The sequence below is a fragment of the Neltuma alba genome, unplaced genomic scaffold (genome assembly GCF_004799145.2).
Source record: "Neltuma alba isolate B1F8T4 unplaced genomic scaffold, ASM479914v2 tig00011973_pilon, whole genome shotgun sequence".
NCBI lineage: Eukaryota > Viridiplantae > Streptophyta > Magnoliopsida > Fabales > Fabaceae > Neltuma > Neltuma alba.
The window spans coordinates 54,581-82,021 of NW_021636548.1; the positions used below are offsets into that span (position 1 = coordinate 54,581).

Here is a 27,441-nt window from a genome sequence, read left to right on the forward strand (position 1 = left end):
TTGTATACATGAAGATGCATATATATATATATATATATATATATATAATGCCCTCACGTATCCTATAATTGAACAAATGGTTAAAACCTTGAAGTTGAATGAGGACAAATAAGAAGTCAGTGGGGGAGTTGGAGAGAATGAAAACCTTTCAGACTTGTCATAGAAATTGTTTTAATTAGGAACATGCGCAACAAAAATAGAAATTGATCAACATCTCCAATTTAATTATCAATAAATTCACCACTCAGTTTCTGACTAATAATTAGTTAATCCACCCTTCTCTTTTTATTTATTTCATCTGGTCATAAATGTAAAACCTAGTTAATCAAGATTTATTTTGATCTTAAATATAAGATATCAACCTATTTTATCTCACAAATTAACAATTATTTTCTAAACAACTCTATTGATCTCATAGATTAACTAAAGGGTTTTTTTTTTGGGCTAAACTAACCAAAGGAGTCTTTATCAATGAAGATAATTTTCAATACAAATAATTAAAATGATGTTGTAAAAAAAAACTAACACATATTTATTACAAATAATTGATTTGACTATTTATTATTTAATTTTTATAAATTAATTATCTAGTTACTAATGTTATATTTTAAACATTTTGTTTTCGATGCGGTATGAAGTCTCCTATCATCTCAGTTAATCTCCGCTAAGAAAAAGACAACAAAGTTGCTGGGCGCTTTACTCTGAAGCCATGCCAGGTTGAATAGGGGACACGTCTGTGTTATAAATTAAGTTTTAAAAAAAAAGGAATTATTCGTACGAAATGTTTTTTAATACATCACATGAGTTCTCTGTTTTTATGTAATTGCAGATTCCCTGGAGTTTTACTCCAATTAAAAACCAATTCACACTCATTGGGTAAGCCCCTAACTAACACTCCTTTAAAATTCTTCTAATCATAGGCATTATCTGAAAATTTTAGAAAGCTCTAATTAATTCTTGTCTACAATTAGAGAGAGAGAGAGAGAGATCCATGCACCAAGAGATCGAAATTAATCAATTAATAACCTTATAGTTTTACTATATATTAACAATAGATATGATAACAGTAATGGACAGATTAATTAAAAGCATATATATAAACTTTACCAAAAGGTTCCATTGAATCCTTACCACTATACTCAGCAAAAACAAGAGCGAAGGCACTTACTAATATCATGAAAAACCTCGCGCTTAACAACAATAAATACAGTGACATTTAAAAGGTACTTTTATGAAAATTTTAAATTAAAAACTTTAATTTGGTTGTGGGGAAAACAATTCCATGGAGAAAAATTTTAAAAATAAGAGAGGCCATGGAAGAATTTTAGTGATGATATCCTGTAATAATAATATCAATGTATACCTGAACCCGCAATAATAATGCACAAATTCTAACATCAAAACACACTAATTATTTTTCAACAAGAGTAAACGCGTGCATGCGGAGGGGAAGAGAGATTGGAGTACTGTTTAACTAATTTAATCCAAGTTTTTTTAACTTTGGTACAATCCAGAAGGATATGAAGAAAAGTATCAAAAGAAGTTTCAACCAAAAAGACAAGTCTCCTTTGGATCGGAGGATACCACTTCCATCAATTTTCTCATATTTTAGTTTTCATTAAGAGCAAATTAACACGTGCATCCCAAGCCATATATATATATATAATTATATACCATCTCTAGTGCTTAATATAAGAACTCGTTTGATTTTTATTTTAGTTCTAAATATAAAATTCCAATCCATTTTATCTTTTATATTTATCTTTTTTTTCCCTCAAGGTAGTCTTTGTAATAATAGTAATTCTAGCTAATACACTTGATTAGTAAAGATATTTTAAGAAAGACAATATTTATTTATTACGAATAACTAACTTAACTAATTTTTTTAATTTATTCAAATTAATTAATTAGTTTTTATATTAAGAACAGAAACTAATATAAAACACCAAGGCCAAAGTCTTGAATTGGTAAGGAAAAAAATACTGTATTAATGTACAGCGTGCAAGAGTGATCGAAACCCCTCAAGCTCGTGTGCCATATATTTTTCTCATGTCTCCTACTTCTGACTTCTGAGGTTCTGTAACATTTACTATACACTGTTTCAATCGCTCTTTCTTTGGCTTCCCATTTCGTCCTTTCTCTTTCACGGGCCTTCTGCATTATTCCACTTCCATCATCAATAAAGAATCATCATCGATCTCTTGAGCATCTATCCGCACCTTGTCAAGTGATTTTCAGAATGTGAACTCATACTTTGATATTTACAGTTCATAACGTTTGGTTGACGATGATGATGAAGGAGTTAGACATCGATCATTTGAACGTTATCAAGCTCAGAACAACACAACACTCACTTCGACGTGCATGGAAGGATCGGACGTTTGGATGAATCCATGTCGAGAATACATTAGATGCTCTGTTTTAAAGATGTCCGATAATTGAGTGAATTAAGTAGATTTATCTGGCTTAATGTTAATGGAGTACAAAGTGATTTGAATTATAATCGAAGTGAATAAAAACAAGTGCAGGTCCACACGCTTTTTTCTATTTCTTTTTCGCAACCAGACGCGCCATGTGAATCCTATAAGTTCAGTTTCCTTTAGACAGAAAAAGGTTCGTAATTTGGAAATGCGCTTTAATCATAATTCTGCGTTGAGCTCTATACTAAACAAAACCACAAGTTTCATGTAGCCCCCACCAAAATGAAGATAAACTTTTGAAAGAATAAAAAGATACTACCTCCGGTCCTTAATATAAGACCCCGTTTAACTTTTTGTTTGGTCCTAATTATAAGACCCCAATCCACTTTGTCTCTCATATTTATACATTTTTTTCCAAAATAGCCATTCTAACAATGATAGTTCTAGTCAATCACTTGATTAGTAAGGATATTTTAGGAAAGACAACACTTATTCAGGACAAATAACTAACTCAACTTGCTTCCTTAATCTCCTCAAATAAGTCAACTGGGTCTTATAATTAGGACCGGAGGTAGTATGTTTCACGCAATAGAAATGTGCATTTTCATCTTAGAGCTAGAGCGGCGAGCCTGGGACAGAGATCAGACCTGATGCTTAAATTTTGTGTCAACCTCACTTTCAATTTGTTAGTTATTTCGCTCATCATATCTAACATTGCATTATAAAAAATGAAAAAAAAAAAAAAACTGCTATACTTCAAATAAAATAATACACTCACTCTTGGTCTCAGACATTTGATCCTGTGTGTAAGAACCATTCATTTTGTCCTCTGCATTATGTGCTTTTTTTTTTTTTTTAACCAAAATATTCCTAGTCAATATAATGCTCAATTTTTCGAAGCCAATACAGGGAAAACTCTGCAATAGTAAAACGACATAAAAGTCGAACACTTTTTTCTTTGGGACTCTGGTGAATGGGAAATATGATTACTTTATAATTAATGGGGTGAAATAATTGATGAGCCCTTTGTAATTTAGTTGAGAGAGAGGACAGAGAGGAGACACCACAATCTACAGATAAACTTTTGACAGATATTTGCGTATCAAAATTTCTTGATTCAACTTTGGCACTAGGAAAGGTGGAAGTGGGGGTGATTTACAGCAAAAGAGAGAAAAGATGAGACAACTCGGATTGTTGTCCATATTTCACTGCGCTTTTAGTTATTCTTGCAGATGGGAAGCTTTTTTCACCGACAAGAACATCCTCCGTCGTCTTATGCTGCGAGATGAAAACCCATATGCGCTTTGCTCATCAGTACTTAGGTTGTACCACCATCAAAAAGTAATGAAGAGTGCAAAAGAAAAGAAGATAAAAAGCAAAATTTACCCTTACGCACTATGGTTTGGTAATCGAGTATTATGATTCTTTGTGTCTTCCACTTGATGCATAACAAACAGATGACACAGTACGTCATTACTGCAAAACAAGCAAAGTTAGCTGTCAATTGCTGATTCCTTCAATGAACTGTGTCAAAAAGCACACTAGGAGCAAGATTTTGCAGAATCTACTGAAGGAAAACCTTAATTTCCTCGTGAGCAATTAAGGGAACTCTTCTCCCATGATAGTTGGGTCAGAATTCACATGCACGCCATTATTTTGAATTTGGAACGACGTATACCCAATAATTTTGAACTTCAGAAAGAAATTAAAGCGTTCTTTTTATGTCCTTTCACTTTTTCTTTCTGTCTGATAATTTTTATGTAGCTCTCTCTTTCACTTTAACTCTTGTGTGGTGAAGAGATGCAGAACTTTGTGCTCATGGCTACGCCTTGATGGCTTATATCCATATCTGCTGCTCGAAAAATCCAGATATATATGCCCTAGATCAATGTATGCTAGAAACTAGCAAGTTTTAACACGGCACGCACATGAGCAATGATTAATAATCAACTGAAGCAAGATCTTTTTTGAACATCTGAACGAAGTTATTATTTCACTTTCTCTTTATTTGATTCCTCCCCTACTTTTGATTCTTGTTAATTATCCATCTGCACATAGCGTATGTAACATCACAGTGAAGTGATTGAGGTGACCAGAGAGACAATGTTGACCCCGGAGCCTACTTGTCTGTATTAACAAATTAGACAACCTGAATAGTAAGCCACTAATTAAGTGGTAAGATGACATAGAAAATTTGAGTCTTTGGGTTAAAAGCTGCTTCACGATAGCGATTAGCTGCACGTTAAAGCATGTAAATTTATGGTTATATGAACAGTGCCATAGGATGCTGTCTCTCTAAAAACAAACGCAAACGACAAACACATAGGAATGGTACATCCTAATAATGTCTATATACAATGGAATGGTCCTGCATGTGTGGTTGGACTCCGCTGATAAAAGTATTGTTAACCAAAAGCTTTTTCAAGCCACCATTACCATTTACAGTGGAAATACATTATAACCATATGCATATCTCAGGGCCTTCTTTTTTTTTTTTAACAAAAAAAATTTTAAGGGTAGCTAGGAATCATACATCTCTGAAGCATATGACACAGCAAGATAAAGAACAGATATTGGAGGCCAGTAATTGGCCTCCGAAGAAGACATGTATTTGGAGATTAGTGCTTAGCTTCTCCAACTTTTCTGAACTCCCTGGGTCTTTGTTCGAGGCTTCTGATCACATGACAGAACCAGAAGGATAAATAGAAGTTTGTGGGCTGCTCTTCAGGATCAGGGTTATTGGAAGACTAATGAATAAGACCACGTGCCAAAGCGCAGAAACGTTTTCACTTTTATATATGTAGCAGATGATGAACATAAATCCAAAAGTTAAATTAACGGGACCCAGTATCCAGGTAATTTCCGGTATAAAAAACGGTTTTAAGTAGGCTAATTGATCTTATATCTCAACCCCAAAAATCTACAAGTTCGTAGTTTCGTAAACTTGACTTACATCTTGACTCAAAATTTTAATATGGTAAATATTTAGTGCCTTCCCATTGATATATACCCTTTCAGAGTACCATGGCCATTGGACCGGACCAAAACTTGAGGGGGTTCGACGATATAAACTTCTACTGGGAAACATTAGATTTTCAAGGTTTCTTGGTTTGAAGCCCAGGACTTCACTATCGCCTGCTTGGAGACCTTTTAAAATACTCAGAAGCAAACAAATCGGGGGTCATTTGCCTTTAATCATAGTCCTTTTGGGCCTCTTGTGGGCCCATTATTCTATAACGGGTTTGCAACACCGATTGGGCCCATTAGCTAAATAGCGCCCGATCCGTATTCCTCCTAAAAACCTACTCGAGTCTCCTTTGTTTAAGAACTTGGTTGGTAGGATGAGTAATAAAATATGGAGCTGAGTCTCAACGGTCTTTTGTGGAGCGTATGATATGAGAGGGAAAGAAGGTGGAAAAGAAGGAAATTCATTTTGATTTAAAAAGAAGAAAAAGTAGAAGAGAGGTAGCTTGGATTTGAATAATGACTGCGAGGAACGGAAAAGGAAGAAGGGGTAGGTCCATTGTATTTATTCTTTCTTCCTACTTCAATCATTAGTTATATGCCTCAAGGGCCTACTCTATTTGCCTTTGCTTCTTGGATTAATAATATTCATTGCTCATTAAAAAAATTATATATGTTTATGTAGACATACGTACATATATAAATTAAAATAAGTTATCCTTTACTCTATTTTACTACCTCCGATTTTAATTATAAGAGCTATTTGATTAATTTAAAGAAATTAAGAAAGTAAGTTAAAGTGGTTATTTGTAATAAATAAATGTTATCTTTCCTAAAATATCCTTACTAATTAAGTACATCGGCTAAAACTATCATTATTAGAAGGACTATTTTAGAGAAAAAAATACATACATATAAGAGATAAAATGAATTATGGTCTTATAACTAGGACCAAAATAAAAGTCAATCGAAGTTTTAATATTATAGAAGGACCAGAGGTAGTAATAGTATAGAATTTGTTATATTTGAAAATTAATAATTAACAAATAAATAGATAAGCATCGAATTACCTGAGACAAAAATAAAATAAACAAATATTTAATGATTAATATACCAATCCTCAAGTGGTTTATAGGGCTATTTGGTATAAATATCAAGCATAACGGATACAATTGACGGTTATGGTTAAAAAAATAAAAATAAAAAAACCAAATACTACGTTTGGTTTTTAATATAAAAGTTAATTGACTAATTTAAGTAGATTAAAAGAGTTTGTTAACTTAATTATTTACAATAAATAGGTATTGTGTTCTTTAGAATATCCTTACTAAATCATATGTATTAGTTAAAACTACTATTTAATAGAATCTTTAGCATATACAACTTTTACAAGGACTACTTTAAAAAAAAATGAATAAATATAAAAGACAAAATGAATTAGAGTTTTATATTTAGAACTAAATTGAATGTTAAGCTAACTTTTATATTAAATATTGAGATAGTAAATCAAGTTACTTGGTGGTTTTCTAAAGTCAAAACAGCAAAATTATCAAAATCAGCATCTTGTTTACTTGATGCTTTTGTTTGTTTAATTGTCAAGTAATTGCCACACACACACACCGGATGGTAACCATCAAGCAACTGAAAGTAATACTAACATCATAAGCCAACACTATAACCTCACCACTAGGTGATTTTTATTGTTTGATCATCAAATAAATGACCCCTTGTTTAATGATTAAAATCCATTAATTACAAGTTCAGGTTCAGGGTTTATTGACGTAATGTCATCTATGACCCTTTTTTTTCCAAGTAATGCTTATATATTTTTGGCCAAAATCACATTATTAAACAAACAAAATAAGGGCTGGTCAAAAAAAAAAACCAAATTAAGGAGTACTAGAATAAATTGAGCCCGATTATTATTATTATTATTATTTTTTTTTTTTAAGTTTCGTTTGTCGAAAATTACATTATTGACGTGAATGTGAGGTCATGCTGTGCGGCAGCTGTTAGCCTAGAAACTGACCCACGCGGCTGAATTTGATTGGCTATATATTCCGTGAATCATGTAGGTGAGATACTATTCATAATTATTATTTATAAGATTGCATCACAACATTATATTGCTACAAGCTGGAAGGTTCTACATATGCTCCTAAATTTGATGGGATGAATAAACCTCACTTATTAACTTGTAGACTTACTCCTTTTCTATTCCTTGCTATTTTATTAAGTTGGAATCATGGCTAATTAATGATGCATCTTGTTGAATGTTAAAAGTTACTACTTGGTGATAAGTCAGAATTGAATTTATTCATTGCCCCTAAATATATGGTTAATTATATCTAATATGTGCATGTGCATGAGTAATTCTTTTTGGTCATAATGTTCTGAGTCCCAATTTCAACAACTAATTTTTGGGTGTTGTTCTTTTAAGAATTGTACTCATTGTATCTTTCATTAAAAATTTGAACTCACAACCTTATATATTTGAGAGAATTTCAAAAAATATGCTTGGTATCATTTGAGATACAAGGATTCAACAAATTGGAATAAATTTCACACAGTAGTTGAAGTAAATTAGTTATTAGTAACTATTATCCTTGTCTTCTATATTTAATCTGCACGGGCTTAATTAATTAATTACCTAATGTTGAAAGTGAAAGTATTTATGTATATCTCACATATTTAATTAAACTAGCTATAAGTATAATTTTTAGGGGAAAAAATACTCTTAAGTGGAAAACATTAAAAATGAAAAAAAAAAAAAAAATGACAGAAAAATACTTGTTGAGTTTTAAAAAGATAAATAGGTTATGCTGACTATTTTTATAATGATTTTGACTACACTTGTATTGATTTTTACTACTCAACATTTGTCAAAATTACCTATTTGTCATTTTGAGATTTAACAGATATTTTTCTACCATTTTTTCAACGGTATACTTTATGAAAAAGTAGGAAAGAGATTGAGTAAAGAAACTATAGTTGACACGGTCACGCATGTCAAATTGCTATTATCTAAAACATTCGTAAAGAAGCAGGAAACCAAAGATAATGACAATAATATTTGTTTTAAGAGAATTGTCGTCCTCAGCTTTTTCATCAGGGTCTTCTTCAATTAACTATCAAAAGATATCCTAGCTGTCTACTAAACATCACAGCTCTAAAGATCATTTCAATAAATAATTTAAAAAAAACAACTTTATTTAACTCAATAGTAGTACTTTAAAGCACCACGGCCAAAATAATTTTAAATTAAAATAAAAACGAATTTTTTAAATGCAAGAAGAAAAGTAGGAGGAGGAATATAATATTGAGAAGGAGAAAAGGACAAAGAAATGAAGGAGAATTCAAAAAATGGAAGGATGATGAGTTGAAGTATGAGGAATGTCTGATGGAAGAGGGTCAAGATACTTGTCAACCCCACCATCCCATTATCAAAGTCTTAATTTTTTTTTTTTGGTTTTGGGGCGACGGGACACAAACTCCACTATCTTGGCTTGGCTCCTACCAAAGTCAAATTCATCTTTTTTTTTTTTTGGTCTTTGTTGCAGGTTGGGATTATCAGTCATCACAATCATAATCATATTCGTCGTCTTTTCTAGCTGAGGCGTCTTCCTTTCATTTGTAATCTTATGGCTCAAATTCCACACACATTCTATTCTCAAAAGTATTCACCACTTGTCTGTTGGGTCAATGAATTGAAACATGGTCGTACTTAATTAGCGCATCACCCACATCCTATTTTTCTAATCAGAGAGTAGCTCAATTAATTAATAGCATGTTATAAATATAATAATCTCTCCTATTCATAATATATCAAAGGGTTGGACAATTAAGTTCCAGAGATTAAGAAAATTAATTAGTTTATTTAGTTATTTGTTAAAAAATGTGTGTTGGCTGCTCTAAAATACCATATTTAATCATTTCTATTAGAACTACTTTAAATTCTTTTAGTATGCGCAATCAACATGAACAGTTTAGGGAGAAAATTTAAGAATACGTAAGACGGAGTGAATTAAAATCTTATATTTAGAATCAAATTCAATTCATCATCTAACTTGTGGATATTAACGAGTATAGGGATTACCACAAAAGTTGCGTTTGTGGTTCCTGGCGATTAGAGGATTTGGTAAAGATTATGCCTTTTTAATTATACGAAGGGATAAATATGATCAAAAGCGTTGTATCCCTTAACACTCGCTCAAGACACAAACATTAGAGAATTTTGACATGTTTTAGGTCGACTCTTGTACTCTTTTCTTCGTTCCATGATTCTCAGTTTCTCACGGTCTTGTAATAGTTCTGATTTTTTTTTCCTTTTAAAAAATAAGCATATACTCCTACAGTTTATTATAAACCACAAAACTCTTGGACAAAAAGGTTCGAGTAGTGTGTCTTATGGGCGGCCATTCAAATCTAAGAGCATAAACACACAATGATTGCGGAAAAAAAAAATAAATAAATAAATGCCATCGCTGAGAAATATATTAAATTCCGGGAAGTGTGCGTGCATCTAGCTACTCGTGTCTTTTAAATATTATATGTATGCCACTTTTGTTAATTTCTTTTGGGAAATAACTTTGTTAAATAAATAAATAAGCTTGCTTTGTTAGGCCGTGAAAGAATTAGTATGAACGCGGCATTTCACATGAATCCAAGTGGAATTCTTAGTTGGTTTCGTTGCAAAAATTATGTGATTGGTGGGAAGAATATTTCGATTCCACAAAATAATGATGTTTTGGTAGGTACGCATAAAAAAATAAAGAAAAGAAAAGAAAGATAATAAAATTTAATCGGGAGGGAATATTTCTTGAATTAATTAGCAGTATATATAAAAAGCGAAATTTAAAGAATAGGCTTTTATATATCATCATACTCGTGTTACCATATACACACATTTTCTAAATTTGCTTACTGAGTCCCACAATTTGTGTCCCACGTGAGTTTGTATTCAGACATGAACAGCTATATTCATGTGTGTCTGGAAAGACAAATTAAATTATTGAAGTTAATTAAATGGTACACTTCATCCATTAATATATTAAGAAGTTAAATGCAATTTCTCATGTTATATATTTATTGACCAAAAACAGTGCTTGTACTTTTTTAAAACTAAAATATGATCATTACTGTGCACTTTAATTAAAAAAAATCATACAGGCTAGTAAATTAAAGATGCGCCCCTATTAAAAAAATGGTGATGAAGACATACATATATCAATATTCATGCAATATAAATTTTAAAATTAACACAATGTTCATCATATCCAGTTTTAATGAATGATATTATATAATATTTTCATGTATCAATTCATGATGTAATTTATGTGTGGGATCTTCAAGCTAAAGTTGAGTTGGCATAAGAATGGAAATAATCAAAGTTGCTAGTATATAATACAGAAAAGAGAATGAGGTGTTTTAATAAACGTTACTGCATATGTACCGCATCTCCATAATTATTAGGGATGGCGAATTCAAATGTTCTTTGGTATTTTGTGGAGGATAGGGATAATACAAGCACGCGCCTCACACAAAATGGGAAAAGAAAACCCAAAAAAAAAAAAAAGCAAGAAGAAGAAAGGTTGAATGAGAAATCAAAATGGCAATTGGTTAATTCAAGTCAAAGTCTTTCGTTGTGGAATTTAAACCATTCAATATGCTCCCAATAGTCAACCTCCAAAATTATATCATTTGACTTCTATTAAAAGTTTATGATTGTTGACTTATGACTAAGCACTGCCTAGCCCAAGATGCCCCACCACCACCAAATAACCCATCCTATCAATATTCTCATTAACTACGACCACGTTTTGTGAAAATATCTTAGCTACTTAAACATCAAAATTAAAATTAATCAAGTCAATCAATCTTAGGGAGCTGGATTAATGAACTAGTTATTAGTAGTAGTCCTAAATTTATCTGTTAATTTAGTTACAGATAGTCCATTTGGTGTTTCATATTGTGTGATCAAAGCCAGAGGTATTAAGATAGTCTTGGCGTGTAAGGCACATATGTTTCAATATTTCAATGTGCCTCCTCTTCATCTTTATGGCTGACTTGAAGTTAAAATAAAAGAGCTTTATTGAAATGGAGGACATCGCAACGAGTCAAGCACGTCACCTGATTAACACAAAAAATGATAAAATCTAAAGTAAACATTCTCTTATGTTCGTCGCCGATGAAATATTTAGATAGATCGAGAGAGAGAGAGAGAGAGAGAGAGAGAGAGAGAGAGAGAGTATGGTTGATGTTGTACCAGACAGCTTTGTTTTTGAGGTTTCTGATTCTTCAATTTGATCGTGTGGCTCTGTCCCCTTTCCTTACTGATCATGTGGAGGAGGTCACCACTCACTACTTTCTGTCCTTCACATCTTTAATGTTTTAGCTTTCCTTTGTCTCATTTTTGTCTCTTAGCACACCTCAAGCTTACTGCAATATGACCTCATTTTCATATATGAAAATGTGTGTTTGTGTGTGTGTCTGTGTGACTATGTGCGTGTGTTCCCACTACAATGAATATATATAGATTTCGACGGTTCAGAATGATTAGGGCAACATTCAGGCCTAAGTTTGCTTCCATAAATGTTTGTGTTTCATTATATGCATCGAACACACCTGTTAATGATTGCCAAAATTTAGCGAATAATAATGCATCAAATTAAAATAGTGGCTTTATGTAGCGTGCATGCAATGTTATGGATGGGATTTGTGGATATTGATCAGGAGATTTATCCCAGATTGTTATTTCTTGCCAGCCATTTGGCATTATAATTAAATAAGCATAATTATTACTCCCTCTGTTTCTTATTACAAGAGACATTTGATGCTTATAGCATATTCCTATATATAAGATATACTTAAAAGTTGTCTCTACTTTTTCATATTGATTTCTTATTTTACCCATATTTATTGTCTCCAACTCACACTCTCTCTCTCTCCCACTTCTCTTTTTTTTAATAATTTAATTGTTCTCTCTCCTTATAAATGAGGGTATTTTTTTAAAAAAATTATACTTTTTATATATTAATTGTTCTTAATTAATTTTAACTGTCTTTTTATCAACGTAATTTTGCTATTCATCTTTTATAATAAGGAACGGAGGGAGTATATATGTGCAGGGGATGATAAATGATTTTGTTAATCATAGGGGAACCCTGAGTGTTGTTGAGCAGCTTAATTTGGTGACTTCCACGTACAGCATTAATAAGCTGTCGGCTCCCAAATATCAAACCCGTTTAATTATTAATTAATATATTTGTATTGATTTTATTCAGACAATCAATCAAACATCAGCTACTATTGGACAAAAAAATCTTATGAGTGTGTGTGTGCAGATCGGTTTTGAAAATATATATATCACTATATAATATCCTAATGTTTTTTTTTTTTGGAAAAAAACTGAGATGTTGTCTTTTTGTTTGGGTTAGCATCAAGCATGCATATACACCATTATAGACACAGACTGCTTATTATGGATGTCCCATAAGCGCAATTAATTAATACAGATCTAGAAGGACGCTTGATCTGGTCCAATGAAGCTTTAGGATTTCCAGTGTTGCGGAACTTTGCCTCGTTATCATCTGATCTGCTGCAATCAAACTCATATACTAATAAATAATAATGCACCAAACACTCAGCTTTTACTCTTTCCTTATGAATTCCTAATGAGTTGCATTATTATAGGTGTTATATATAAAGAAACACTAGCATGATCGATGTTTAGTCCAACAGATTTTAAGACGAACCCCTGACATAATAAATAAGCAGCCATGATGTAATATATATCAAAAATATGCCCCCAGATTGCAACCATGGTTTAATGGTATTTTACTGAAATTAAACGCGTATTATTGGTGATAGGTTAATTATGGTAATTTTTTGGCCTGAATGTTAACTATGGTGATTAAACGTAGGAAAAGGAAAGGAAAGAGTAATGAGTTGAGGAGTGACCCCCCCCCCCCCAAAAAAAAAAAACTCATTGAGGAACGACGAAATTAAGCAGTGGTGTGAATAAGTGAGAGTTATAGCCAAGAAACCATATAGCCAATTTCATCTCCCAAACTAAATTATTTAATTATGCTCACTTATATAACTTTTTATCACGCAAAAAATTATATACTTTCTACATACTCCTCCGGTCCTTAATATAAGACCCATTTAACTAATTTGATTAGATTAAGGAAGTTAGGTAAGTTAGTTAATTATAAGAAAAGTGACACATTTTTCCTAAAACACCATAATCATCTTTCTTAATACTCCCTCTCTTTCTTTTACTTGATTATGGTTGATGGAGTATTCATAGGGGTAATTTAGAGAAAATTAATAAATATGAGAAAGGGGTCTTATATTTAGGACCAAAACCAACTCAAGAATTGGATCCTATATTAAGGACCGGAGGAGTATAATCTTTTCTCAATATTGATTTTTTTTAGCTATAATGAGTTAATCAAGATGTTAAAGATTATTGTCTCCAGTCCTAAGTATTCTTCCAAGCCTAAATATAAGACCCATTTTACAGTGTAAATTTAGGACCGAAGGAGTATATATAAAAAGCAGATAAATGATTTTAAATATATGAATCTGATTCATTTTATTTTCTAAATTTATATTTTTTTTAAATTATTTTTATTGATTATATATAATAAAGATGTTTTTATTCGGATGTGATTAATGCACACATAATTAGAAATGAAATTTTTAAAAAATTATTTATTATAAATAACTAAATTATTCATTACTTTTTAACATGTATAAATGAATTGTCTAACTACTTCCTCCGATCCTAATTATAAGACCCAATTAATTAATTTGAAGAGATTAAGGAAAGAAGTTAAGTTAGTTATTTATAATAAATAGGTGTTGTTTTTCCTAAAATATCCTTACTAATCAACTATATTGATTAGAACTACAATTATTATAAGGGTTACCTTGAAAAAAAATACATAAATATAAAAAACAAAATGGATTAGGGTTTTATATTAAAAACCAAAATAAAAATCAAATAAGATCTTATATTAAGAATCGAAAGTAGTACTATATAAGAAAATTTGTCATATTTTTAATTCTAGTGGGGAAGAAAAACAGAGAGAACAGAGAGTACCCAAAATGATGGAGACGCGAGAATGGGATTGAGGTGAGAATATTCAAACTGAGGAGGGAAGGAGTCATTTTCAGGGCTCTGACTCTGAAGAGGCAGGGGAGGCTGAGGCTTCTGGGGGCATTCAAGTAGGTCCCACATGTCGCACACGCGTGCACGCCGTCCCGGCCCCACACGTTGACTCGTGTTTCAATTCCCTCATTATTTTCAAGTACCGCATCACCACCACCACCCGCCTCTCATCCATCGTCTTTCTCACCTCACTTCTCCGCTCTACTTTTCTGTACTAACTTTTTGTCTTTAATATAAAAGTAAATTAGGCGGTTAGATTTGGTCATAATCATACAATTTTAATTTGTTTTATTTTTTAAGTTTATAGTTTTTTAAAAAAATATTTTTATTTATTGTAAGAATTTCTACCGATATTTATTAAAAATAATAAACTTAACTAATTTTTTTAATGTTTTTAAATCAGTTATCTGGAAAGGTACTCGTATTTTACTTTGTGCTATTACTATTTTCCAAAAATTTTTTTTACCGGAATATTTCCCAAATTAACAACCATATTAAATCTCTACATGTAATCTAGAGATTAAAGATCGCATGTTCAAATCTTCGAAGAAGTATTTCTGCTTTCAAGATAAGACTGTTTATACTCGTCTTTTGCCAGAACTTGTTTAGAGAAACCTTATGCACCAGTTGCCTCTATATTAAATCGGACGTCACTCAGCCATTTTTATTAATTCCATTATTTACTTTTTCATTTTTTATTTTTATTCAAAGTACTAATCTAATGCGCTAAGCTTTGGTTCTACACACGCACACACTTCCATTTGAGCAATTCGGGTCCCTTGTGAAGCCATTACCCAAGTTGTTGGCTGAGTTAACGTCATATCTTGGGAATCAGTTTCGGTGTTTGGTGCTCATTCTTTTAATAAGCATTATAATAAACTTATCAGATCTGAATCTTTAATATCTTATTTAAATGGTTCAGACTTGATTTTTTTTTATCTATTCAAAATAATTATTTTAATATGTATGGAATTTAAAACAGTGATGATCTTTTAATTATCATTTTTTTCAAAAAATAATTTTTTCTATTTAAAAATAATTAATTAAAGATTTTAAATCTGAACCATTCAAATAAGATATAAATAGTCTAGATCTGATGAGTTTCTGGTGCTCATCTAAGTGATGAGCACAGAAACTGGTTCCTCACATCTTGTTAGACTTTTAATGTTGGCAGTCACATGGTCTGTTTTTTCAAATATATATATAAGTATTACACTAGTTTTTTCCCCCAAAAAATTACTAATATAATTATACAGTGAGGTGAAAAATATGAAGGAAGACTCTTGGAAAAGTATGAGAATAAAGACGAAAATTACAAGAAAATGAATTGGCGTGGCGTCTGGGGGCCTAATAAGAAATTGACTTTATGCAGATGGATTGATGGGAAAAAGTAAACGAAAGAAGACGTATAAGAATATTTCACCAACCTGCGACCATGTACATGTTTTTTCCTCTTGCCGTTGCGTACAGAATAAAAATGTTTACTTTTTCGGAGAATTTTGTCAAATGCCAGCCTCCATGCTTTCCCTTTCCTTCCAAGACTTACCCGAGCCTAATTCCTGGCTGAATTTTCCATATACAAAATGAATTTTGAGAAAATAAAAAATATGAAAAAAAGAAAGTAATGTTTTTATTATTAGAGTTTTTCGATATTGATGCGTTACAATTTTTCCCCATCTCACTTCCCTTAGGCATTTCTCGTCGTCCTTATAGGGTGTTTCTATGATCTGGAACCTTAAACAGTCGATTAATCATAACTTTTGAAAATAATTAATTAAATTTAATTCTTCAGTTACAGGTTTTTATAGGGAACGTCTAAAGTGGTTGTGTCTGACTTTAATTTCTTATATTTAATTAAGTATAATGATCAGCATTCTGAAAATTGATACTCTGAAATAAATATGAATCAATTATATATAATTAGTGTGTTGGCCAAAAAAAAATACACATAATTAGTGGTGCAGAATGACATAAGGGCTTCAAATTGTGGTTTGACCCACAATATTCAACTCGGTTTTACCCGCCACAATTCAACCTTGTCATAATAAAGGCACGATTCCTAAAACAAAAGGGCATTAAAATGTCGTAATATAGAGTGTGCATATATATATATATATATATATTGATTATGATTCCTTAATAAATTTGACTACTCACGCCCAAAAAAAAAAAAAAACAGTTGCTACGACGTATGCTTACAAATTAAACTATGGTCTTTCCAGCCAGTTGTCCCCCTGCGGATACTCTATACCACAGTTTTTCATTTTCGGCTTGGTTGATGATGTATTTTAAAATATTTTATTACGACGCTTCAGTCGTCTGATCACTGCATATTTTAATTTATATTACTTACTTCTTTTTTTATTTTTATAAATCAGAGTATTTTGAAATCGTTTTGGACATGAGAAGGAAAGTTCAAGTTAAAGTTCTTCTAATAAATACGTTTTCTGAGATTCAAACTTATGTTATCCTCTTTATAAGAGGTAAGATTACTTACAATGTCAATGTACTTTCGTCTAAGTTATATACACACACTCTGTGCCAGATATAAGACCTAATATCAAAAAATACGCAAATTAAGGAGGTATCCAAATCTATGTATTATTAAAAAAAATTGAACATAAGTATTAATTAATTAATTATATCTAGAAATCTGTATATTTAGGGCTCATATTTAAGAATGGAGGAAGTTATACACTTATGTGGTTATGCCTGATACAACTTATTATAGTTTTTGTATTGTTTATATATCATATATGATACTTTTGATTGATGATTTTTTTTAAAAAAATTCGCATTTTATTTTTTGTCTCAACGAATATACCTGTGTTTTTATATGTCGAGAAATTGTAAATATTCAGTCGTTTTTTAATACATCCCCTAGTTGTATTTGTTTAATAACTTACATGCAGTTTTTAAGTCAGAGTTTTTGAGAGAGACAATAATCCAATTTAGCTTTTTGGATGAATGTTAAGGAGGTGAAGGTGATGCAACACATATACACACATATCAATTATTGTAATATTCACTAATTAAGAACATTAATTAAAGTTAAATTGTCGCCGGAAGATTCTATTCTATTTACTCCGTATTATTTTTAACTGAATTTGCTCTATATTTTGGGAGTTCAGTAATTGTTTAATCAATCCATCATTAATTTTTATTTTTAAAAGAAGCTCTTCAACTCCAATTATATTTCATTTGTTTTCACTAAAACATCCAATTTTTAATGCCTTTTCTGTAGTAAAAAATGCAAGTACTATATTAGGGTAGGAAAATAACTTTATGCTTTTCAGAGAGTTTATGACTAATTTGAGTTAAGGCCCCTTTAGTTTTTTTATTCAAAAAATTAGTCCTTAAAAAAATATATGATAAACTTTAATTAAGATTTTCGCAGATGACATATTGCTAATGTAAGTAATGCTGTCTCATCAGTATGACAATAATAACATTTGGTAAATAGTTATTGTTATCAAAATCGGCCATAATTCTATAATTGACTCCTTAATGAAAAAATTATAAGAATCTTGATCTGAGTTGATTAAGTACAACTTTAGGGAATTACAAACTCTATTCTCTCTGGGAGTGGAAATAGGTCAGGTTAGACCATATTTTATCCTTAACAAGCCAGGTCTGTTTAGCAACAAGCTGGCTTGAACCTGACCTGTGACTTGTTATAGGTGTTTTTTTCAGCTTGAGTCTGGCCTGGCCTAAGCCTATTAAAACAACTTGTAATTTTAAAAATTTCAAAATGCATGGTAAAAAATACATAGACTAATAAAAAAAAGTAAAATATACATACTATATAATAATTATTTTTATTGTTATATTTTATTTAAATTTTAATCTCATAAGTAATATTTGAAATTATAATTACGGTTAATATTATTAAAAACAAGTCATAAGTATATATATTAAAAATTGAAATAAGACTAGATATAAGTACCAACTTAAAATTTAAATTAAGATAAGTAAGCAGACCAAGCCAAACATGACAGGATTAACAGGCTTTGGGCCTCACCTCTTAGACTAAATAGACCATCAAAGAGGGCTAAGTCTTTTTCTGTTTTGAAACAGATCAGGCTAAATATAGGCTAGGCTATAGGTTCTTAATAGATCGCTTGACCTGTTTTCACCCCTAATTCTCTCTATCGGAATTTTATAATTGTTTTAAAGATTTTAATTTTTGGTTTGTTGCTTTATTGTATGTTCAATCTTCATTTTTAATTCGAAAAAAATGTTTGACTTAATATTTGAATCCATTATAGTCTCTGTGTGTGTATATAAAATAATTTTTTTTGCCAACATGTATATATATATATGTAATAATAAGTTAAAGGAGTGAAACTATAATAATTATTCTATGATTATCTACTCCCAATGTACGTAGAAAGCATGTTTTGATTACCAATATGTGTTCATGGAGGTTTATGATACGCCCTTTTATCCTTTTTATACGATACTTTTATTCTTTTCGCCCAATGTAAGAAAAGAAAAGACTATTAGGGTAACTCATTAGTCCTATTTAAAAAAAAAAAAATCAATCTTATGCATATTTAAATTCAAGTTTTATTTTTCCAAAAAAAAAAAAGCAGCAAACATTAAAAGGAGGTAATATTAAAGGGACGTCCCGATGGAAGGAAACAAAGCAATTAGTTGAGGAAATTAAATAGCACCGATCAAACATTAATAAGTTAATAAAATTTATTAAAAGTTAATTTTCAAAAAGCATTTAATCTAATTATATTTCTTAGAGATTAATTTTAAAATAGTCAATTATTATTGATCTAAGTGCTGATGAGAGAGTGCAGCTTTCTTTTTAATGAGATTTGTAGAATATAATTGATTGATTGTTGATAGCAAACCAGCAATATTCGGCAGAGAATATATAATTGAGCATTTTAACCAAATAGAGTCAAAACTCAAAAGAGAAAGTAAATAAAAAAAGAATCGAAGAAATTCAGTTTTTTTTTCTTTGTTAAAAAAAGACGCTTTTAATTCTCCCGTCTAATCAAGCGCTCCCTGAATTGTCCTGTTGCCCTCATTCTCCCTCAACCTGGTCTTTCACTCTTCACCTCCCAATATAAATATTGCGAAGTTGCGAACCGTTTTAAATTCATTTTCTTCTCAGAAAGAAGAAGAATCTGATGCTCTTAAGAAGCAGCCACACCCACCACCATCTTCACTAACCAGCCATGGCGGAAGATCAATTTCAAGCCACTGGAAACTGGTGGGACTCAGCCAGAAACTCCAGGTTCGAAACTGAGGCTTCTCAATCTTCCTCCTCCATCCCCAACTTCGCTTGGCAACATACAGATATGTCGTCTCATCAAGACCTCAAGCCAAGGTCTTCCATGGCGGCTTCACCTTCTTCCTCCGACCCCAACCTGCATATGATGGGTTTAGGCCTCTCTTCCCAACCTCTGGACTGGAATCAACCCTCCTTTCTGTAAGTGCAGCACTCCATAAAGATCTCCTTTCTTTTGATATTATGTTAATGATGAGTACGGAACTTGATTCCGTGAGGAAAAGTCTGTAACTTTGTGCATGTCGTTTAGCCGAGGTGCAGAGAAAGGTGGGGAGAGCAGTTTCTTGAACGCATCAAGCACGAATTTTCAGCAAGAAAGTGCCATGGGGTTGTCTCAAGTTCAGTGGAGGGACAAGTTGTTTTCTGCTGAGTCGTCTTCTTCAACGAACGAGTTCAAACAAGTAAACCGGGGTTTCTCTTTAGATCAAACGCAGTTTAGTCCTCAATATAGTTCTGGGGAAAGTACTGTAACCACCCAAGGCTTAGCATCTAGTACTAACTTTCAGGTGGATTTTTATGGCAACTCATCCATATTACAAGGACTATTACCACCTGATCATAATAACAATAGTCAAGTCCAGTATGATCATCACCAGAATCGCCAGATAAACTTTCCATACCAAACAAGCTACGGATTGAACAGTAACGATCAGTTAATGCCTTCATGGTCTAATAAAGTTCCTCAATTTCTGCGAGCTTCACCTCCAAAACAACAACCACCCCATAATAACAATCAGTTGCATTTCACAAACAACGCTCCTTTCTGGAACGCTTCTGAGGCCTCAAATATTAAAGATGCTAGATCTGGCTTCTTTCCCTCTTTGCAACCTCCATTCCCTTCTCCAAGCTTCGATGTTCAATCCAAGGTATGGTTCATTACCATCACATACTCTATAATATCTTTTAGTGTGCGTTTGTGGTTAATGCATTAATGTACCATAAACGTGAGGTTTTGCAGAATATGTGTGAAGTTAGGGAGTCGAGTAGCGTGGTGAAGAAAAGTGGGAGCGAGGCAGCACCCAAAAGGCCTCGGAACGAAACACCGTCTCCTTTGCCAGCGTTTAAGGTAATCAATTCGTTTTGACAAGAAAGGACGTTTTATCTTATCATCATTGTTGCTGTTTCTTTTCTTTTTAAGATTTTGTCTTTCGTTGCATCTGAATCCATAAACATGGATATATGAAGCCGTAGTTCGGGTTTTAATTAACAGGTAAGAAAAGAGAAGATGGGGGACAGAATCACTGCGCTTCAACAATTGGTTTCGCCTTTCGGAAAGGTGATGAGAATGATCATTCATTTACCCCTCGCAAATTTCATGATCACAGAATTATATATATATATATATATATTACATATACGTATACACACACACACAATTGCAACTTATATCAATGGGTTTTGAAATACTTTGTGATATTGTTTGTGCCAGACCGATACAGCCTCGGTGCTCTCTGAAGCCATTGAATACATCAAATTCCTCCATGAACAAGTGACAGTAACCCCCATTACCTATTACTGTGCAATTATATGATTAAAATAATAGCACAAAGCTTCGTCTTATCCTTACATGCTTTTCTTTTTCTTTTCTAGGTTTTAAGCACACCGTATATGAAAAGTGGAGCTCCCATACAGCATCAACAGGTAATAATGATACTAGTTTATAGTTTTAAATCATCACAACCTATAGAACAGCCGTGTTTATTTTACGTAATTTTTTTTTAAAAAATATAAATACAGAGTCCTGGTAAATCTAAAGAAGGCGACGGTGGGAAGCAAGATCTGAGAAGCAGAGGTCTATGTCTGGTGCCGATGTCGAGTACGTTTCCAGTGACTCAAGAAACCGCAGTTGATTTTTGGACGCCAACATTCGGAGGAACGTTCAGATAACTAACGGTGACAAATTGGTGCACGAAACTAGGACACAAATATCTTATCAAACCTGTTCAAGTTGGGGACGATAAGATTTTCATAACATCAAAGATAGAGAAGACACAGAAGCCCACATAAATTTGTAAAGTTGTCACCTCTGCACATCTGGCTAGAGAGAGAGAAAGAGAGGGAAAATGTGATAGCAGAGAAGGAAAGGAGGAAAGAAAGATGAGATGACCCTCCAAAAGAGAGAGAAAAAGGCCATTGTTGGGCCAGCCGAATGCAGAATGATGCAGGGTGTGGCAAAATATTGGGACCAGCTGAACCATATTAGTTTGTAATAATTGAAGAATTATATGCTGAGGGTGGCAAAGTGTGATTAGGAAGGACAAGGTTGCTCAATGTAGGGATTGTTGTTAGACTAAACTAGAAGGAAATTTGTTGTTTGTAGGAGAAAAAAGAGAGCTATTTTTTTTAATTCCATGTTACTACATATATTGCTAATATAGTTGGCACTGCCTTAAAAAAAAAAAAATCTAATCCGAAGGAATAATTGAGATATAGTATTCAATATAAGACTGGTTAGTGTGAGGATATGTTTTTGATTGGAAATCTCACTGATTTATTTATATCTTTAGAATATGTAAGTGGAAGTCAGAGGGTGGCCCACACCTTCTCTTCCCATATTTTAGTTTCAATTAACTTTCATGTACCAGAAATAATTTGCAATAAAATATATATCTTGCAGATGCTTTTCGCACATGCTTCTGTGCTTTATACCGAATGGTCACATAAAGGGTCTTCTATTGGAAGTATATGGAGGGAAGAGAGAAAACCCCTCGTTACTTTATCCTCTTCAAAATTCAGAAAAGGCCTTTCTTTCTTTTTTAATATATATTAATTATGCGCAATATTCTGTAAATAACTTCCCTGTAACAGAAAACTTTGAACCAATATTTCGGAATAATAATACATCGTTAAAAAAAAGACCTTTAAAGGTATTCTCCTCTGATCTTCCTTTTTTTTTTTTTAATTTTTGTTTACAGATATAATGACAACAATCCAAGCTACATGATTGGCACATATATTTGTAAATTCCGTCTATGAAAATAAAAAATAATATTATATATGACTATGTTATTACCTTGAACGTGCTCGCAAAGTTTTCTGATTTTAAACTTGATCACTTTACCGGTTGAGTTATGACTTTGCAGCTATTGGACGGAGAATGATTACTAATGTTGCTCCTGGGCCAGGGAATTGGAGCCTTCTGATTTAAAGTACTTTACCAAATCTCACTTTCTAACTTGTGCAGCAAGATTAGAACATATATTAGTGCAAAGAAAGAGCATCTAAGCATTAGTCATTATTATGCTAACAAAGCTAGCCTGTCATGGGGCTCCTTATGTTTCCCTGTATTACTTTCTGCAAATTTTGTCTTCATTAAGAAACTGTCAAATGTGACTTCAATGATTCAATCTTTTCTCTTCCGTCACAATAGCCTGAGTTTGTACATTCATCTTACATAGATTGTGTACAGTGGGAATCTGTTATCATCCTCCTGATCGACATGTTTATTTATGTGGAAAGATCCTTTGGCACAAAGATATACAAGTAAACGAGGAGCCCCTCAATACTGTTTCTTTCTCACTACTATATAACGATCAGTATGTTCAAGCGCAAGGATTTTGAAAATAACTGGTGTTTCGGGTCCTGATATTTTTTCCGCAGTGGATTTTTGTTTTCTCACTGTTTGATTATCATGTTCACAGTTCAGGAGTGATTGTTCCCATGAATATGCCGCTTCCTATCTAAGGACTAGAAGACGGTAAATTTCATTTTACATTATTTTAGCACAGTTACCTTTTTTAGCTGTTAAGAAAACTCCTTTCCTTTGTCTTTAATAGTTTGTGTCCTGATGCTAAAACATGATTGCTAATAAGTGAATGTTAGACGTCAAAGTTTATGGATCAGAAAGTGGAAGAACAGAATCTTTAGGTTATTTTGGCCTCTATGAAATGTCTAATGATTCCATAATTTCTATACCTTTTTACCTAACACAAAGTCTGCGGATAATTTTTAGCTTAGATTTCACTTATTGCTCTTCATCATGCTGAGCATTTATATAAACAGGTGATAAAACAGTGAGCTTAGCTTATTATTATATTATAGAACTTGACCTGACACCATAGTTAACTTTACTGCAGATTCCATTACCAGATTTTTTTTCCTGAACATGTCATGTGTATGTCAGATCCTCTTCATCATGTTTTGAAAACGACAATGCCATAGGAGACCCAAAACAAACTGTTGCTAAAATTCATGGGCGTGGCTAGCTAGTTACAAAAAGATAATAGGCAGGTGCCTCTGTGAAGAAATGGTGGTATTAGATGCTTCAAAGCCACAAGTAGAAACAAGTCGACGCAAACCAATGATGGGAAGGGGTAAATGGGACATAAATGGACAAGAATACACAAAAGCTCTGTGAATCACATGTCACTGTGTTTCTTTCACAATAAAGAGAAAGGATAAACAAGTATGTATCAGAATACATTTCCTTGCTGTGTGGCCACTGCCTACTTAGTGTCCCCCTGGAGGGTATTATCGGTACTGCCATAATCAAAATTGGTCAACCAAAAATTGATAGAGATAAAGGAAAATGTTGAGAAATCATGGACAAAGTCTTATCATTTTATTTGCTTGCTTATTGGAACTAGAATTCATGAAAAGGGAGTACAATAGAAGGAAACAGGCATTTTTTCAGACAAAAATGAAAGGACAATACAATACAATGCAATACAAACTTTCTCACATTCGCAGATAGCAACAACCATTTGGGTTGTGTAACACCCATAGAAATCATTTCTATAATAAAGAAAAATGAAAATAGTTATTACTTGCAAGCAGATCAGAAAAATAGAAATTTTACATTCTATGGCTAAAAAAATGGGAAACAGTTTTAAAGCAATAATTTTGTATCCATTTATCCTTGATAAATAGTATGTCTGGTTGACCTAACATTATTATGCAGCTTGCTTGAGCTTCTTTGTGATGGTGGCAATATATTTTCCTTGATGGAATGCTTGCTCCAACTCCAGCTCAGTCGGCTGTCTTGAGCCATCACCGGCAAAAGTTCCTGCACCATATGGACTTCCACCTTTCACTTGCTCCATCTCGAACATGCCGGCGCCAAATGTGTATCCAATTGGGACAAATATCATCCCATGATGAACCAGCTGAGTGATGGCAGTTAACCTGTCATAAAATTCATAATTTCTTAAAACAATTTTCTTTTTCGTTATCCATTTTGGGATTTGATGAGGAAACTAAATTCTCGAGGAAAGGCTCTTACGCTGTAGTCTCTTGTCCACCACCTTGAGATCCAGTGCAGAAGAAGATCCCAGCAGGCTTGCCTGCAAGCTGTTGTGTCCTCCACAATCCTCCAGTTGCATCTAAAAATGCTTTGAACTGAGCAGCCATCATTCCAAATCTTGTTGGAAAACCAAAAACAAAACCATCAGCCTCTGCTAGTTCATTAGGAGTAATGATTGGGACATCACTCTTGGGTGGCGCACTCATCTTTCCAAGCACCTCCTCTGGTAGTGTCTCAGGTACCTGTTCAGAAGCTCAATAGAGTCAGCCTGGTTGCTTCATCTTACTTTTCCTAATGAATTCTTTAATGTCCGTCCCAAAATTAGCAAGCATGAATCAGGAAGGCATTGAGACCTTTCTACCATAACGAAGGAGCTTAGCCAACAGAAAGGAACAACAGTATTGAGTTAAACCAATTTCATAGTGAGGGTATCAACCATAAATCTGTTTCATAGAGCAATAAGCCTTCGCTATGGGACTGGTTTAGCTTGCTGATTACTTTTTCATGCAGTGAAAATTTGCAATGCATGGGAATACGAAATTAAACAGACACATGCCTGCCATAGTTTAGCCTCAACTCCTTCTATAGATGAAGCTCCTTTCTTAATTTCTTCTGCTAGTTTCTCCACATGTCCATACATTGAGTAGTATCTGTCAAGTGATGTAACATTTACATTGTGTCAATAAAGCTTAAAGGAAATATTGTCAATCAAATAGATAATTTATATCTTAACTTATCCAAACACAGGAACGCCTTACTTCCATAGGAAAGTTCGTTTCAAAGGTGAAATCATATGCTATAATTGCAGCTTTGCCACTTCAATAATTTATAAGACACAAAGATAACTTGAGATATTTGTCTCTCTAATTCTGTTAAAATGACTGTTCTGAACACCCCAAACTGACTTTTGTAGCCAAAAGAACGCCCAAACTGACTTGATGATCTCATAATATTGATAACCACTTGGGCGTTTACAACTACCAGGATAGGAAAGTCACAACTCACAAGTATAACTAACAAGGATAACATGTGTCCATTGTTTGACACGGCAATACAATGGGCGAAACCTTCCAAATAAAAACAAATCTGAGACTGACCGTGCCCAAATCTTGAAAGAAAACAAATTTTTAACTCATTGCTTTGCAAGATCTTAGTGAAAAAGGACAACGGCAGTTTGAGACAAATCCGGAATGAAAACAATCAACAATCAATTCCTCAAGCATACACAAATGGACTTGGCATCTAAGCACAAAAGGTGGAAGAATGGTGGTTGGATAATTTCAGCCGCTCTAACTTAATATGGGAAAAGAAATTACATTTATTATAATAATAATAATAATTGAAAAAATTCAAAGATTTATCTGTACATATAGTTGTCTCTTGCAGAAATTCAGTTCAACGCAGAACGATGAATTGTGCTCTGTTATCGTTCTGATTATTTCGAAATTAATTGCTTCAAGAGGAAAAAGCTACAGACAGGATCGTGTAGCAATACAGTTAGTTACGGCAGCTAAGAAATAAAGAAAGAAAAGGGCTTCCAACATTGTGGGTTGTTGAGCTGTACCCAGCCCGCAGTACACAGTAGAATAAAGGAAAGAAGTTTTTGTTCTGTTCCTCACTTATCAAACAAATAACATCTTCAAACAGAGAAGAAAATAAGAACAGGGTGACAAAAAGAATACATCAGATCGCAGAAAATTATGCTCACAGCTCAAACTCAAGATCACCAAAGAATTTTCAAAGACATTAACTTTCAATACCAAGAGAAGGAAACCCAGTCCTTTGAAATTGCAGATAGAGAACCAAGAAAGGCAGACTGACATTGATGGGGAAAAAGAACTAATGACAGAGACAGTTCAAACCAGAGATTGTCATTGAAGATGAACCAGTATAAAAATGGAAGAAAAGAAATTGAAGATAACAGAGGAGTAGAAATGCATACACAATATAAACTTTGACAGCCATTGATGAAGTCCTGGAAGGTCTCTGTTTCTTTTGGGTGTGTGTTTTTCTGCGATCAGTTTTATCAGCAATAGAGAAAATGGGCGATCGTGAATTGGTGGGGAACGCGAGGCGTATATATAGTTGCTCATTGGACCAAATTAAAGCAGTGCGACTTTTTTTCCCAAAAAAAAAAAAGACTTTGATTAATTTTTAGCCAAGTTATATTTCACCGATGAACACTTGAACGAACAGTGTAGTTTGGGATAAAACGGCACCGTTGCATGGGAAAAGGGGAGGTAACAGTGTGAATGGGACGGAGAAATAATGATGGGAGGGTGGTGTCACGCTGATCATCATCGTCTTGGTCGTCTTAAGCAAACCCCAA

The 27,441-nt window shown here is 32.9% G+C and overlaps 2 protein-coding genes across 5 annotated transcripts; one reads left to right on the forward strand and one right to left on the reverse strand.

Annotated features, from left to right (window-relative positions):
- Positions 1 to 4,152: 4,152 nt before the first annotated feature.
- LOC114720340 (transcription factor bHLH123-like) lies at positions 4,153 to 22,405 on the forward strand. 3 transcript variants are annotated; one of them, XM_028905985.1, is made up of 8 exons: positions 4,153 to 4,164; positions 19,698 to 20,011; positions 20,121 to 20,736; positions 20,829 to 20,936; positions 21,081 to 21,146; positions 21,300 to 21,365; positions 21,461 to 21,511; positions 21,608 to 22,405. In XM_028905985.1, the coding sequence occupies exons 2-8, from the start codon at positions 19,758 to 19,760 to the stop codon at positions 21,755 to 21,757; spliced, it is 1,311 nt and encodes a 436-aa protein (XP_028761818.1). In that variant the 5' UTR covers positions 4,153 to 4,164; positions 19,698 to 19,757; the 3' UTR covers positions 21,758 to 22,405. The 3 variants fall into 3 exon arrangements, with proteins under 3 accessions (XP_028761818.1, XP_028761817.1, XP_028761819.1); XM_028905984.1 differs by lacking the exon at positions 4,153 to 4,164 and having other exon boundaries at positions 19,680 to 20,011; XM_028905986.1 differs by lacking the exon at positions 4,153 to 4,164 and having other exon boundaries at positions 19,680 to 20,011; positions 21,300 to 21,359.
- A 1,996-nt stretch (positions 22,406 to 24,401) lies between these two features.
- Positions 24,402 to 27,162, reverse strand: LOC114720338 (probable NAD(P)H dehydrogenase (quinone) FQR1-like 1). 2 transcript variants are annotated; one of them, XM_028905982.1, is made up of 4 exons: positions 27,055 to 27,162; positions 25,669 to 25,762; positions 25,092 to 25,354; positions 24,402 to 24,994 (listed from the first exon to the last, which is right to left on the reverse strand). In XM_028905982.1, exons 1-4 carry the CDS (start codon positions 27,075 to 27,077, stop codon positions 24,763 to 24,765), a joined length of 612 nt encoding a protein of 203 aa, XP_028761815.1. In that variant the 5' UTR covers positions 27,078 to 27,162; the 3' UTR covers positions 24,402 to 24,762. The 2 variants fall into 2 exon arrangements, with proteins under 2 accessions (XP_028761815.1, XP_028761816.1); XM_028905983.1 differs by lacking the exon at positions 27,055 to 27,162 and adding an exon at positions 25,840 to 25,926 and having other exon boundaries at positions 24,756 to 24,994.
- Positions 27,163 to 27,441: the final 279 nt, after the last annotated feature.